This window comes from Hippoglossus hippoglossus, chromosome 21 (genome assembly GCF_009819705.1).
Source record: "Hippoglossus hippoglossus isolate fHipHip1 chromosome 21, fHipHip1.pri, whole genome shotgun sequence".
NCBI lineage: Eukaryota > Metazoa > Chordata > Actinopteri > Pleuronectiformes > Pleuronectidae > Hippoglossus > Hippoglossus hippoglossus.
In genome coordinates, this window is record NC_047171.1 from 5,799,548 (window position 1) to 5,813,616 (window position 14,069).

At 42.6% G+C, this 14,069-nt stretch overlaps 1 protein-coding gene across 2 annotated transcripts in view; it reads right to left on the reverse strand.

Annotated features, from left to right (window-relative positions):
• The window catches only part of ramp1 (receptor activity modifying protein 1), a 45,213-nt gene extending 32,257 nt beyond the window's left edge, over positions 1 to 12,956 (reverse strand). The window contains exon 1 of one of the 2 annotated variants that reach the window (XM_034574034.1): positions 12,503 to 12,956. In XM_034574034.1, the coding sequence (XP_034429925.1) occupies positions 12,503 to 12,560 (58 nt within the window). In that variant the 5' untranslated portion in view covers positions 12,561 to 12,956. The remainder of the gene's footprint in view (positions 1 to 12,502) is intronic. The other variant, XM_034574033.1, reaches the window with a different exon arrangement.
• Between the last annotated feature and the right edge of the window lie 1,113 nt (positions 12,957 to 14,069).

Consider the following 14,069-nt stretch of genomic DNA (forward strand, 5'->3'; position numbering starts at 1 on the left):
TGGAGGCAGTGTTTTGGAACTACGCTCCATCCGACCACAAGGGGGCGAAACTTTGGCTTTACTTATTGGGAGCTGTCCTGTCGTCTATGCTCCTGCACAATCCATCCTTCATATGGATAACTACCTGGAGGACACACAGCATTCATGATCGCACCTATGCAGACACACACCACATCCTCATTTCTGGATAAAAAATAAAAATTATTAACTTAGAAAAAAGTACCACAATGCCCAAGGTCGCTGAGCATACATCCCTGTCTGTTTTCATCCTTTGGGATAATGCGGTTTGCTTTTGGCTCCGCTCTGAAGCACCAGGGATTAGAGAGCTGAAATTTGCTGAGGGGAAACTGCCATGTTCAGTTCATGGGCTGATTAAAAAAATGTTTGGGTGGGAGTGAGTCTGGGGGGGCTGATGGTTGTCTCGTCCCTCGCCCGCAGCTGCTAAAACCAAACCACTCATCCACTCCTGTGCTGCAGTGGAGGACTTATTAAGTGGCCAAAGTACGAGTGGAACTACCGAGCTGCTGCTGCTGCTGCTGCTGCTGTGTGTATATATCACTTCATTATTTTTATCCTGTTTCCACGTAGCTTATGTGTTTGAATTAATTTCTCACATCATTTTAACTTGTCGTTAACACTTTGAAAACATCGAGTTTGATCCAAACAGCCAGTGCACACTGTCAAATTGTCTCATTAATTATAGCTTTCTGTAATCAGGGTGATTTATTACCTTTTTAAATTATACACACACAGACACACACACACACACACACACACAGGGGTTTAAACAAAAAGCTTGTGGACTGATGTCTGTGTAAGCTTCCTGCTGTGCTCTGCAGTAAAGCCTACATCTATACATTATGCTGCCTGGAGAGGGACAGAGGAACCTCTCCACTGAATTCTCTGTTCTCCTGTTCTGCCCTTAAACCAAACAGAGGCATAAATCCTCTGCCTTTTGTGTGTTTTGTCCAAGTATCTGGTTTAACACCGGAACCCCAGAGGACATTCAAGAGGTTCTGTCAGGTCACATTCCTGCTAAAGGGCCTAAATATCAGTCCCTCTCTTTGAATTTAGTTCATACAGTCTCTTGGATGATCATGACCCCCCCCCCCCCACACTGATCATAATGACAGTTTAAAGTTGATTTTCAGATTAGTTTTTGTGTTTTCATAAGATCGCCTTTTCTCCACAAATCTTCCAAATCCTCAATGAGAACACAAACGCTGTTTGTTTCTCTCTCTCTCTCTTTGTCTTGTTATCCCATCAGAGAAATGATACAAAGCCAACTCTGCTGTCGTGCCAGCGGCACTTCTGAGCCATTGAAGAGCACAGTCACTGCCACAAACAGCTGAGATTTCTGTCTGATTCACTTGACATCATCTGCAAACAGAAGGATGAGCGAGACGGAGACAAAGAGTTGGGTGTCTGCACGGCATTAACAATGTCTAATTCAGGCTCAGCAGCCACACTGGCATACTTGCAAAAGCAGTATGATACTATTTGACTGGAAGTGAAGGGAGGCAGGAGGGGAGACAGAAAAACAGCGAGAGATGGAGAGAAAGGGGTGGGGGTATTCATTTATTAGAAAATGTAATTTCATTAAACACTGCGGTGTGTAGGGTGCATGAAGGAGGAGAGATAACACAGAGAGGTGCATTATAAATTATCACGATGCTGTGTGGTAGCAGCAGAGGCCAGGACTCATCTACATAATTCATAATTGCACAAATAAGGACCTGTCATTTATAAACTCTCTCTGCTGTGAAACACTTCAAATGATGTCATACGCTGCTTTCCTATTCTCAGCCTGTCTTTGTCTGTCTCAGCGCCCTGGAACTCAATCCTCTCTCCTCTCCACCCCGACTCACCTGCAAAGGGCCGAGACTTAAAAGTTTCATCACGTGCTCAGATTACACCTGAAATCAGTTCATACAGGCTGACGAGCTTCCAATTACAAAATGTCAAATGGTTGATTAAATTTTTAAAGGAGTTGACTGACGGGGACCGACAAGGTATAAGAGATAAATATGGATGATCCGACTAAGTGAGCCTGCCTCTTAGCAGCAAACATTACTCCACCTGGTCTACTCCATTCACTGGGTAATGCTCCGTGTGAATACAGGAACACATCAGATGGAAGTGACTATTTTATATCAAAGGCAAAATATTAGGTGATCTATACATTTTTACTTTATTTCTTTTTAGCTTACCTAAATCTAATGCAATCAAATAAAAAATGGTACAAAATAGAATAAAATAATCACCTTGTCAACCAGTCAAGTTGCAGTGTACATTTATATCTGTCCCAACTCACGTAGGATGTAGAAGACTTTCAAATATTCTTGTGTTGTGAGCTCACAGTGATCATGACCATCTGATCAGGTCATTCTCTAAGGGAAACTTGGCTCCAAGTTTGAAGATATTCCTCTGACTATAAAATGTGTCCCCTAGAAGAAGGTAGAATGTACCATTAAGTTTTATGCATTCACTCCAAAGCAAAAAAGGACACAACGGTCCTGCAGCTTGAACACAGGCGCTTCGAGAATATCGAGGAGAAGCTCCACATTTTTCAAGTCTCTCTTAAAACCACATGTAATGAAAACTGAAACCCAATTTTCCTATTTTAATTATTCCTCTTGATCTACAATCTGTGTTTTGGGCTCAGACGGAAAGTGAAATAGAATTCTGCCTAGAATAGAACTCTGTGTGTGTGTGTGTGTGTGTGTGTGTGTGTGTGTGTGTGTGTGTGTGTGTGTGTGTGTGTGTGTGTGTGTGTGTGTGTGTGTGTTGCATCTGATCACACCCACTCACATCTTTCCACTGACTTTCACAGCTAACACTGCATATTCTGCCTGAGCACAACGTTGGGCCTTTCAAGCCGTCCGGCTCACTTCCTCTGGAAGTCTGGAGCGGACATGTTACTTGAATGCACACCTTTGATTCCAACACATGGTCTATGTGGTTTAAATTATTTAAAGAAGTAGACTGCACAGGGCAGCAGACCTCGTATTCTGTAAGAGTGACGTGGATTCTATGTGTTAAATATTAAACTTTGGGTGAAACAGTTGAAAACTTGGCAGCAACATGTATCGTTCACAGCTTAGGTCCAAGTAAACCATTTAACCACACTTAACAGAAAGAGTCAGACAAACCACTTTACTTTACTTTAGAGCTTAAATTATAGATTACATTTTTATCATAGTACACTTTCTGTGGGTAAAAACTTAAATGAAATTATTAACTGCTGCTATCAGTTCCTAAAATGTTGAGTCAACGCTCCAACAGGCTTTAGACAAACACTGCTGCAGGCAGGTGACCTGTGCATGATAATGCATTAATGCAAATTTATGTATATATCCAGACCCAGACTTAAATGTGGTAGACGGGTATTCGCTGGAACAGAGCAGAGCTAATTTGCTCAAATGGAAAGTGTGTGCAAATTACCTGTGTTTAGATGAGCATGAAAGTGCTGTATAGCTTCAGCTTAATGTGACATTTACTGTGCATTGTGTGTCTCCACTTAGACATTCAGCTGTGCACTCATGAATATATTTATGCACATATGGTCAAACAATGTGATGGTTTATGTGTGTGGATGTCGGCACTGAAATGCAATTTAAGATGTCAATTTTGTTTTAAACTTTTATTTGACCAAGTAACACATGTTTCCTGGGGGCTTCCATGTTTATGTTAAGGTTAATGGGGAGTGGGAAGTGCGAGCCAGTTCCACTTCCAGTACAAGGAGCTTGAGTCCAACTGGGATTCCACATACTTAAAAATATATGAAGCTATATAGTACAATATGCTGTACTTGAGTGTCAGGAAACAGCTGAGGCAGTGGGAGACGTAGGTTCACTTCTTTTGAAGATTATTTTCACAGGATTTAAGCATTAGAATATAGTATAGGCAGGGTAAGCTTTATTAATTCAATAGACTTATTGTCAAATTATGCTAATATCTTCTCACGTTCCACTAACTGTACGTGGTTTATACTCACAGCCCTGGCCTTGTGTTTGGGAAAGGAAGAAAGAATGGAGACCCAAACAGCACAACAATGATCCAGCCGATCAGCAACAAGGGTATTCGTGCTTATGCACAGAACGTGGGGGGGGGGGGAGTTCTCTGAACCTGTTATCAACATCTAGCAACGCTGCTTGTTCCCAAGGATCAGTAACTCCACCTTCAAAGTTCACAGCATAGATCAGAACACTTCCTCTATAGTTATTTAAATATGACTGATACGACTCAGGTTACTGCCTTCAGTGACAGTTAGTATGTGTCGATACACAACCACAGCCTCTGATGACACTTGACATCAACGGAGCATTGGGCATCTTGCTCAAGGGTCACCGCTCATGGCATGGGAGAGCATGTGTGACTCACTTGCTGCTTCACATGACTTTGTTCACACATACAGTGTCCTACGTGTGTACTAATTCCTTTGTGTTGTTATGAATGCGAGTGTGTGAGAGACTCCCATTGTCGGAGATTGTATGACAGCATATGTGTGTGTGTGAGTGGCATGTAATGTGTGTTCCATGACCGAGGTGCTGAAATACTTGTTAGCTCAATGGTGCCTGGATAATTGCAAATGGCGATTCCACTATGGGCAGCAAACGCACACACACACACACACACACACGAGTATTTAACACACAATGTACACATGCACATTCACACATGCTTCACTAACTTGCGGTGCCCTCAACGCTGCTCATTAGCTGCTGAGGCGTGACAGTGAAAACTGGGTTACTGCTTTGCAAGTGCACACGCATGCACAAGCACAAACAAAAGGCACACACCAGTCAGGACCAGCTATGAAACAGGTTAATGTGCAGAGAGAGGGAGGGAGGGAGGTAGAGAACAGTGAAGACATCCTCTCAAATTGTGATTAGTGAATATTGATTGATTGATAGTTTTATATATTTAATTTTTTTATCTTTAAGAGTATATATTTTGATGAATTTGCTAAGAAGAAGAATTTTTTCTAGCCCAGTCCCCTCCAGTAAATTGGTGAATTGCGCATCAAAAGCACTGAAGAGACGAACAAATGAAAAATAGATAAATCAGAACGAGAAACGCTGATGGAAGGTCATTCATTCGAGCTCCGATGTGTAATTCAAGCTGTAAAAGACGTTTTTCATTTGAAACCTTTACAGCGGATCCAACATGAACTTCCTTCACTCAGCTGTTTAGAAATGTGAACTACGAGGGAGGATTTCCACCAATAAATAGGCTGTGAAATCAGATCCGGGGCTGAGCTCAGTGCAGCTTCGCGGGTGCATAATGGGGCATTGGGAATCGGAAGCTGCCGTCACAAACAGAGCGGAGGAATTAAAGGTCACTAGTTCAAATCCCTGACCTTGTGATCTGTTTGGAGACTGAATGGCAGCAGAAACCCACGAGTCTAAAATGCCATATTTATTATTTATATCCTATAAAGCTGGGGGGAGATTGCACATGCAATTACACTTGAGAGCTACCTCGGCCCGATGGGAGCTACCTTATGAAGTTTATATTTATATATTACATACTGTACGTACTGCATTACATGTACTACACACGGCATATATTTAAAATCTTATGTTACCACAAATATTAGACTTAGGCTATTAGACTTCAAGAATGTCAACTAAACTCATTGCTGTATAGACATAATACAAAAATCCACTTTTCTTACAAGTTTTATTTAGTTTCCTTTTAGTCTTTGTAAATTGATGACTGCAAATATACTTTTCAGTGACAGTGCAATCTCATTTATGTCAGCTTTAAATCTGTATGGTTGTGGCGCCGTAACCCCCAGATAGGGGTGGAGGGAGCTATCTGGCACTGGAAACAATCCTGAAGAAGCAGGAGTAGATGAAAAAAAGAAATAGCTTTTTAGTAAAATTGGAGTGTAACTAGAAGGACGCACGTAGAGAGCATATCTCGGCCAAGGCTGATCGGCCTCTTTCTCATCATCTTGCACATGTTGCATCAGATACATAAACCATGTGCCCAGAGAGGTTCTGCAAACTGCTCACATTCAATGCAGGCAAAATATCCCATCTGTGATATAGTTGAAAGAAATATTTGTTACCACATGTAACGGAATAAAGATCGGCCCTGATAAAGATCTCGATAATGTTTGGGATCCGCATCAAATTTCACCTGTTACTCTACACATTACGGATTTTTCTTGTCATTATTACTTCTTAAATACTCCTGGAGCTGCACCAATATTTTTAAAGTTCTTTCCTGACCCATATATCCTCCCACCAATCCCGAGGTAATCCGTTTAATCAGGTTTTGCTTCTAACGAACCGACGCACAAACACCAATGAAAACAAAACCTCCTTCATTTTGTTTGCTTCTTGCCTCTCGGACTAAAATACTTGGAAGTACTTGGCCACCATAAGAATGACAATAGTCCAGAATGGAGGTTCTTGTCCTGTACTGTAGCCCAGAAGTCCCAAACTGTTCCCCCTGAGCAGCTCATTGGTCACGAGCAAAAAACTGTAAAAGACAAGTCCTATGACTACAAGACATACCCGTCTCTATTCGTCAGTCACTCCTCCCTCAGGTCACTGGTATACATATTTTGACCAGTCTGGTTGGATAAATGTTTGGAGAAATCCCTCTCAGGCTGTTTTGGGTGGCTCTACATGACTCATGTGCCATGAGCTCTCAACGTCGTGGGCTCGGATCCCGAACACGACCACTCCGACGTGTCATCGTGTTCCTTTCAAATGAAGCAGAAATGCCACAAAAACAAGTCTTCAAAAGGAAATTCCAGCCTGACGCGCTGGTTGGATAAACCACAGCGACAGGCTCACTATGTCACTATTACGTAAGGTTAAATGTAATGTATGAGAGCAGCGGCCCAGATAAATGGGCTGTAAAATCTGCTGTTTCTCAGTGAGAAGGCTGATGTCTTGGATTTGGAGGAGGAGGAGGAGTGTTTGTTCATGGTTTCATATTCTTGTTTTAGAATGACAAAACATGTGGTGAAGTACACAGACACACACACATATGGGTGGATACTGTATAATTGACACAGACTCAGATGTTAAATTTGGATTCGTCATGCGGGGGCTCTGTGGTTTCAGGGTGTTCGTGTACGACAGCGTTATAACTGGAGCCCGTGTTGATATGACAGGCAAAGACTTTCAGCTCATTAATTCATAAATTTATCAACAAGAGACCAACTGAGGTAGACTCAGCTGCCATTTTTTAAGGAAGACCCTTAAAAAAAAAAGGCAAAGCAGGTCTGATGTTCACAAGTTCTTACATCACCAGGACTTTCTACAAAGATATGAGACGTTATGGAGCCAGTAGGAAAAATAACTTGCCAACTTGGGGGAGTCCAGGAGCATGAAGCGGCTGAAAAAGACCAAATCTAGTGGCCGCTCTGCACTAAACAGTCAGAAATACTGTTTTTACATTTTTTCTAGATCCAGATTATTATTTATTACTTACTTATTACTTATTCGGATTTGCACCAACATTCACACACTCATAAATATCAGTCCCTTGAACATGTCAGATTTTTTTCTTCAAGATCAATGAATTATTCTGTGAGAAATCAATGAAAATCTTGATAAATGCCCCATTTTTGAAATTTTAAAGAAAAACATCTCTGGACCTGCCCCCTGATCCAGATCCACACCAAAATACCCCTGCACAAAATGTCATGGGAAACAGCTCTGTGGTTTTTACTTGATCCTGCTAACTAACTTTTTGGAATGTGCTGATCACATAAGAAAATCCTGTGAGTTCTGATGTGAGGCCTGTTTTGTGGGAATGTAACAGACAGAGAACTTTGTTAGTTGATCGATACAAATATTCAATGATTGTTTTCCTTTATAGTCTGTCAGCAATGTTTTATTGAACTGGTGTGTTTTATTGAACTGGTGTGAGCCATTCTACTGATGGATTGGCACTTTTTGCTGACACAATATATCAAACAAAACCAGAGACTATATAACGTTAAGTTGCTGAGAGATGTAACTTCCACTGTTTCAGAGCACGAGCCAGAAGATGCTGTTATTTCATTTGTGGTATAATGACTTGGTATCGATCATTCAAAATCTTTCATCACTTAAAGTAACATTAGTTTTGGCGAGTGGGTTATAACAAGTGAGCTAAATGGATTTTGAACACTCACACACACACACACACACACATACACACACACACACACACACACACACACACACACACAATGGGCGGTTTGTTCATTAAAAAAAGCAATTGTGACGAGAGTGACAGTTGATGTCCCCCAGCATTGTCAATGATCTACAACTAATTATGAAGAGTTGCTCGCAGCGAGCGTAAGCGCAGGCGCAGCCAGACGCTCTCAGCGGCCCTTAAATTCCTTCTCCCCCCTCCACTGTGCACAGACACAAAACAGTCGCTCTCCAATAGTGGCTGCGCCTTTGGGCGCGTTAATCTCCCTGAAAGAGTGTGAAATGGGATCTTTAAAGCAAAGTTAGAAATAATTCCTCTATTGATGAGCACACAGGGATTAGGCTGAAGTGTCCGGATTTTATTGCAGCAAACTTCACTGCAGGCTAAGATTTCAAAAGCTGAAGACTGAAGCTCAGTGTTTAGGCACAACCCTGGGTCATTATTTGAATTTGTATATATTTATAAAGTAGATTAGATCAATGTAGAACACAACATGGATAATCAATTACAAACGTTACTGACCCTATGCATTGGAGACAAGCTTTCATTCATTTGTATATTTGTTTGTATCCTAGGTTTTTCTGCAAGTAACAACCAAATGCTTCCTGTTTACACCCGCAAGCAAATTCCCTCTCCAGTGGTCATGTGATATGCATTTTCAGGTGTGTTAGATTATCGACAGAAATCATTTAAGTTTGAAAATGCAGATTTCAAACTAAAACGTAGTAGTATGAACCTCAGCCAGTAAACTGTTCCATTAGGGATTAAGCTGCACTCCCCAAGTATTTACTTACTTTTACTTGAGTACAATGTTTGAGTACTTCCTCCACCACTCAGTTTATGCATTAAACTAAACGTGTCCGTTGCTGCATATCTGTATTTACGTCCCCCATGAGGAACTCTTGGTGGGAACGGAGGGGGAGAGAAGCAGATGAAGAGGATGTGTAACGAGGAATCTTTCTATTGCACATCAAAAACAGCTTTGTCAAAGGGCACGGTTACTTTCGTTAGCGCTCTTCTCATCTTCTCATCCCTCGTTCCTCATCTCTCTAATTAGCCAAAGTCCAGTATGTGTCACAGAGGATGCACACACACACACACGCACGCACGCACGCACACACACACACACACACACACACACACACACACACACACACACACACACACACACACACACACACACACACAGGAGACAGATAAATATCAGCACTATTAAAACTTTTCGCTCATTTATCTCTCTCTGTATTGTTATGCTAGTTCTCTGCTCTCGTCGTCTGATTTATGGAGATTCTTAAAAAACGTCCCCCCCCCCACCCAGACCTTTGCTGCAGAAAAACATGCTCCTGTGTCCAAGCAGAGCAGAGACAACGAGAGAAGGAACTTTCAGAAAGAACAGACCTCAATATTCTCTAGATAGATGAGAGTTTACTGGAGAAAACGTTAACATCACTCTCTCAGGTGGTGATGTCAACCTGAAATGTATCTGGAGCAGTGGGGGGGGGGGTCAACAAGTCCCTGTGTCTCCCTCCCTCTGCTGCTCCCCTCCCACTCTCTTGTGTTCACACTGTTGCCTTTAAAAAAAAAAGAAAAGAAATAAACACTCGTGCCTGCTGGTGCTGCAGGACGTCAGCCAACTAACCTCAGCATCTCACTTGGATAAACAGTCACATCTGTTCACAGCGATGCAACAAATTCTTACCTGTTTCTGAAGCGTGTAACAGTTGAAATACAAACACCAAAATCAATGAATAGGACCTGTATTTGCATAATCATGATTGATTGGATGGTGCCATGTGCAAGATTATTTGCATAAATGCGATTTCGTTCGGTGACGCCAGTGATGCTGCTCGAAAAAATGCGCTTTTCTCAACTGGCACAAACTGCAAAGCAAAGCAACGTAATCACGATGTCATTCGGTAACACTTCACTGACACTGTGAAAAGTTGAGGAGGGGAAATCCAAAGGTTCTGAGTGAACAAGCTCCACATTCCCACTTCATGTTACCTGCCCAGCGACACAGGGCAAACAGGCAAAGTTGACAACTAGCAGGTGAAATAGTGTAAAGCTTATAAACAAAGATGGATGATACATTTGTTGTTTGACTCTGGTGTCCTCTGAATCAGCTTAATAAGTTCATATGTACGTGTTGTGTTTTTTTGTGCTGCCCTCAATCAAAGCAGGTTTAATTTGAATTGCAGCTTCAGCAGGTTGAGGAATCTATCTATGAAATTGTTCCTCTGTTGTGTTTGTTTGGCCGTAACACAGTGATGGATGAGGTGTTCACATGTAGTTTTGTTGCCTGGACACAAAACCACTAAACTCACGTATGACTGCTTGATGAGATAAACCACTCGGTCTGACTAACCTCTGAAGTCTGGTACCCGCCTCGGCCGGGGATCACTTCATGCTCACGTGGACGGGAGGAATGATTAGAATGAGCATTAAAACCCGACGTACATAAGCATGTGAGTATTTTATAATGTCAGACATCAAAGTGTCTGAGATGATCCTTTAAATCAGGCAGATTTCAGGAAGCTTGGTTGATTCTGAATGAAGCCGTCCGAACAAAGTTCATTAACTCGAGCTTTTCTTTTATTAACTTTTGTTGTGGTTCTGGAGGAGAAGCTGATTTGAAAACTTGCCCGGGACGAAGACTCGGTAAAACAAAACAACAGCCCACCCACTCCTGCTATGTAGGGACCTGGTGAACATGATGATGATTCACTGCATCAAACACTGTGATTGCTCCCAGTAAACCCAGTCAAACCGTCAGTGTGGCCGGATGTTTCCCCCCGAGCCGTTCCTCAAAGTGTTCCCCTTATTGTCATCTCACCACAGTGTCGCTGCTCATGTGCAGGGAATCGTTCAAAAGAATTCAATCTGAATTGTGAGCCGTCAGATGGAGGATGATGATGTCAGGGGAGGAAGGTGGAAGTGCCTCTCTGTGTCATATCCCTCCTTATCGATGTGAAAGGGAGTCAGGGACTCCTCCATCCGTTCTGCTCACATTACCAAGGAAAACTCAAAATAGCTTCTGTCTCAGCAAAATGATTCTGATGACTTCAATGGCAGAGATTATTTATATTTGTATCAACTTTGCGCTCCACTGATTAAAGTATCCCTGTGAGAGTGGCAGTTTACAGTAGATGCTTCACATAAGAAGAGTATTCAGGGAGGAATAATTCTTTTGAAAAGAGTCCAAATAAACAATAGCTGATCTTTTAAATGGGAATGTGGTGAAACAGTCATGAGGCAACCTGTTGTTGCTGTGAGTCACATCTTTCTCTCTGTAAACACAGTACGAGGAGGCAAAAGGGCAAAAGAGCAGAGGAAGCTGCCTGAACATCGGGGAGCGCCTTGGCGTGCGTGCGTGCACATACTGCAGTGCCTTGTATTTCCAATGTGTATTTCAACTGTGCAGATGGGTATTAATTCCCTTTTTCATGAGTTCATATCAAGAGTAAGGACAAAATAAAAGAAATAATAATAATCGTCCGGACTCCACGACGTTAAATACTTGGTTAGTGGATGGGGTTTCGCATTACAGTTCATGTAAGGGTAAGATATGTAGTGGTCAGAGGTTGAGGAATGAAACTAAGTCACAGAATTTCTTCAACGAAATGTAAAATTACAAGTGCTATCCATCTATCTATCTATCTATCTATCTATCTATCTATCTATCTATCTATCTATCTATCTATCTATCTATCTATCTATCTCTCTATCTCTCTATCTCTCTATTGGGATAAAGCCTTTATAGTGAACCAACCAGTTGCTTCTCAAACCTCTTCTTGGTTGTAACCACTTCCACCCTGAACATCCACCACTTCCCAATTGAACTGAAAATCTGTATTTAAAACAAAGATTATTGTGTTTACACTTCACCACAGCACTAATCCTATTGTAAAATCAGGTTAGGTGGTCAATACTTTAAGGACAAACTCAGAGGGAATCAAGTATTTCATGGGCCGCTCCATATACAGTCATAAAAGTAAATGTTAATGTGTTTGCTGATCACATGCAAGCACAAGAGTCTATGGGACATTGTGACACTTCTTTTGTGAAGCTTCTCCTGCTGAAATACACATATTTGGGTTTTAAGTATTAGTAGTAGTTTTAAGAAGGAGTATTTTCCTTCCTTTGACTCTGCATGTGGAGCAGAGTATTCGAACTGGCTTTAATCCGCCTTATTAAGCTTCCACGAACACAATCTAGGCTACATCCAAACCCCTGCAGGGTCCATCTATTTCCCCTCTTATGATGTTTTCCTGAGGCAACCGTCACGCATCTTGAAGCCTTCTCACCAATGCAGCCACAGTGTGTCAGGACTCACCTACAACGAACCACAGAAGCGTGTGTTTGCACAGAGCTGTCCTGGTCTGCGGTCCCATCCTGTCAGAACGCTCCGCTGAGCGAAGTTTGGGAGAGGGATGAGAAAGGGGGAGAGCAACTTAGTAGAGCTCAAAGTGTGGGAGGCATCACCATAAGTGAGGGCAGGTGAAGAAATCCACGTAATGCCAAAGGCTTCTGCTCCTGCACCGTGCGTAAAACCGCTCGACGTTGCGCATCAACACTCGTCCTAACTCCTGCTGCTCCTTAGGAAGTCAAGAGCATGTTGGGTGGTAGAGTTGCATCCATCTGTCTGAGCAGGCGTCCTGAGGTCGGGAGAAATCCGGAGCGCGCTTGGCGAGGTTGTTGGCATCTGCGCTGTGGCTGTGCGCAACGGGAGGCGCCAGACTGGGACCATGCGGAGCAGAGTGAGAGAAAGAGAGAGAGAGATAGGGAGAGTGGGGGTGTACACACGCTGCTTCTCTCACAGGGGTGGACACGACTGTGGGTGAGCGGAGGACACACCGGACAGACCCGAGTGTAGCAGGGTGAGGGTGAAGCGATGAGGGAGGAAGTGGTACTTTTCCACTGGTTCATCGGAAACACACCAGTGACCAAAGCAGCAAACTTCAAACTGCAGATTCAGTTTCTACCATAGTTCTACATAACTGTGGTGTTACCATGGGGGGGGGGGGGGGGGGGGGGGGGGGGGGGGGGGGGGGTGAAGCAGTACAGAAATACATCACTCTGAACGTACACAGTCTTGAGGATGGAGAGCTTGGTGCGTGTGCGTAAAAGTCGTGGTGCCAAGCTGCGGTGTGGATATGAAGACAGGTGCAGCGTGGACACACTCAGTGGATGTGAGCTCCAGAGGGTTCACAACTGTACGACACCTCCATCTAGTGGTGGTGTACAGTTCATTCAGCTGAGTCGAATAACGAGCTTTAAAATGGACTATTTAATGAGGGAGCTATAGAGTTCATGTGTTTCCCCCAGAATCTCATTTATATCTTTACATATGACGACGGAGGCTGTAGATGAATGACTCAATAACTTTGTCCAATTTGTCACTTCCCCCGAACGGAGAAATAAAAGAAGATACTTTATGGTGTAAATTGGCATTGTTATCAAAGGAGAAGGTTGTCACACTGAACTTCTTTGGCAGAGTTGAGCAGAAATGAATTTTAAATAAATCCCTATGCAGCGCTCCAGCATCAGTGTGAGGTTGAATATTAAGATGAGTTTATTTTCAAAGATCAGAGCAGCTGGAAACATACAAGTTTGTTGTGTCTTTTGAATTGTATAAAAAAGTATCTCTCTTTGGCTGCAGTTTTTAGTTTGAACCCAGTGACAATAGACACATTCATTTATATCAAAAGGTCCAAAGATGACTCATCTACGTGGGATGGAGGGGACGGGAGTGTGAGCTGAACCGTTGCTGTTTTATGCTCTTCACTGACAGAAACGAACTTGGTGTATCTCCGTGTTACATCAGCGAAACAGAGAAAGCTCACAGACCAAAGACAGAAAAAAAACCTCTGAAATGAAATGTCATTTCTCATTTGACAAAC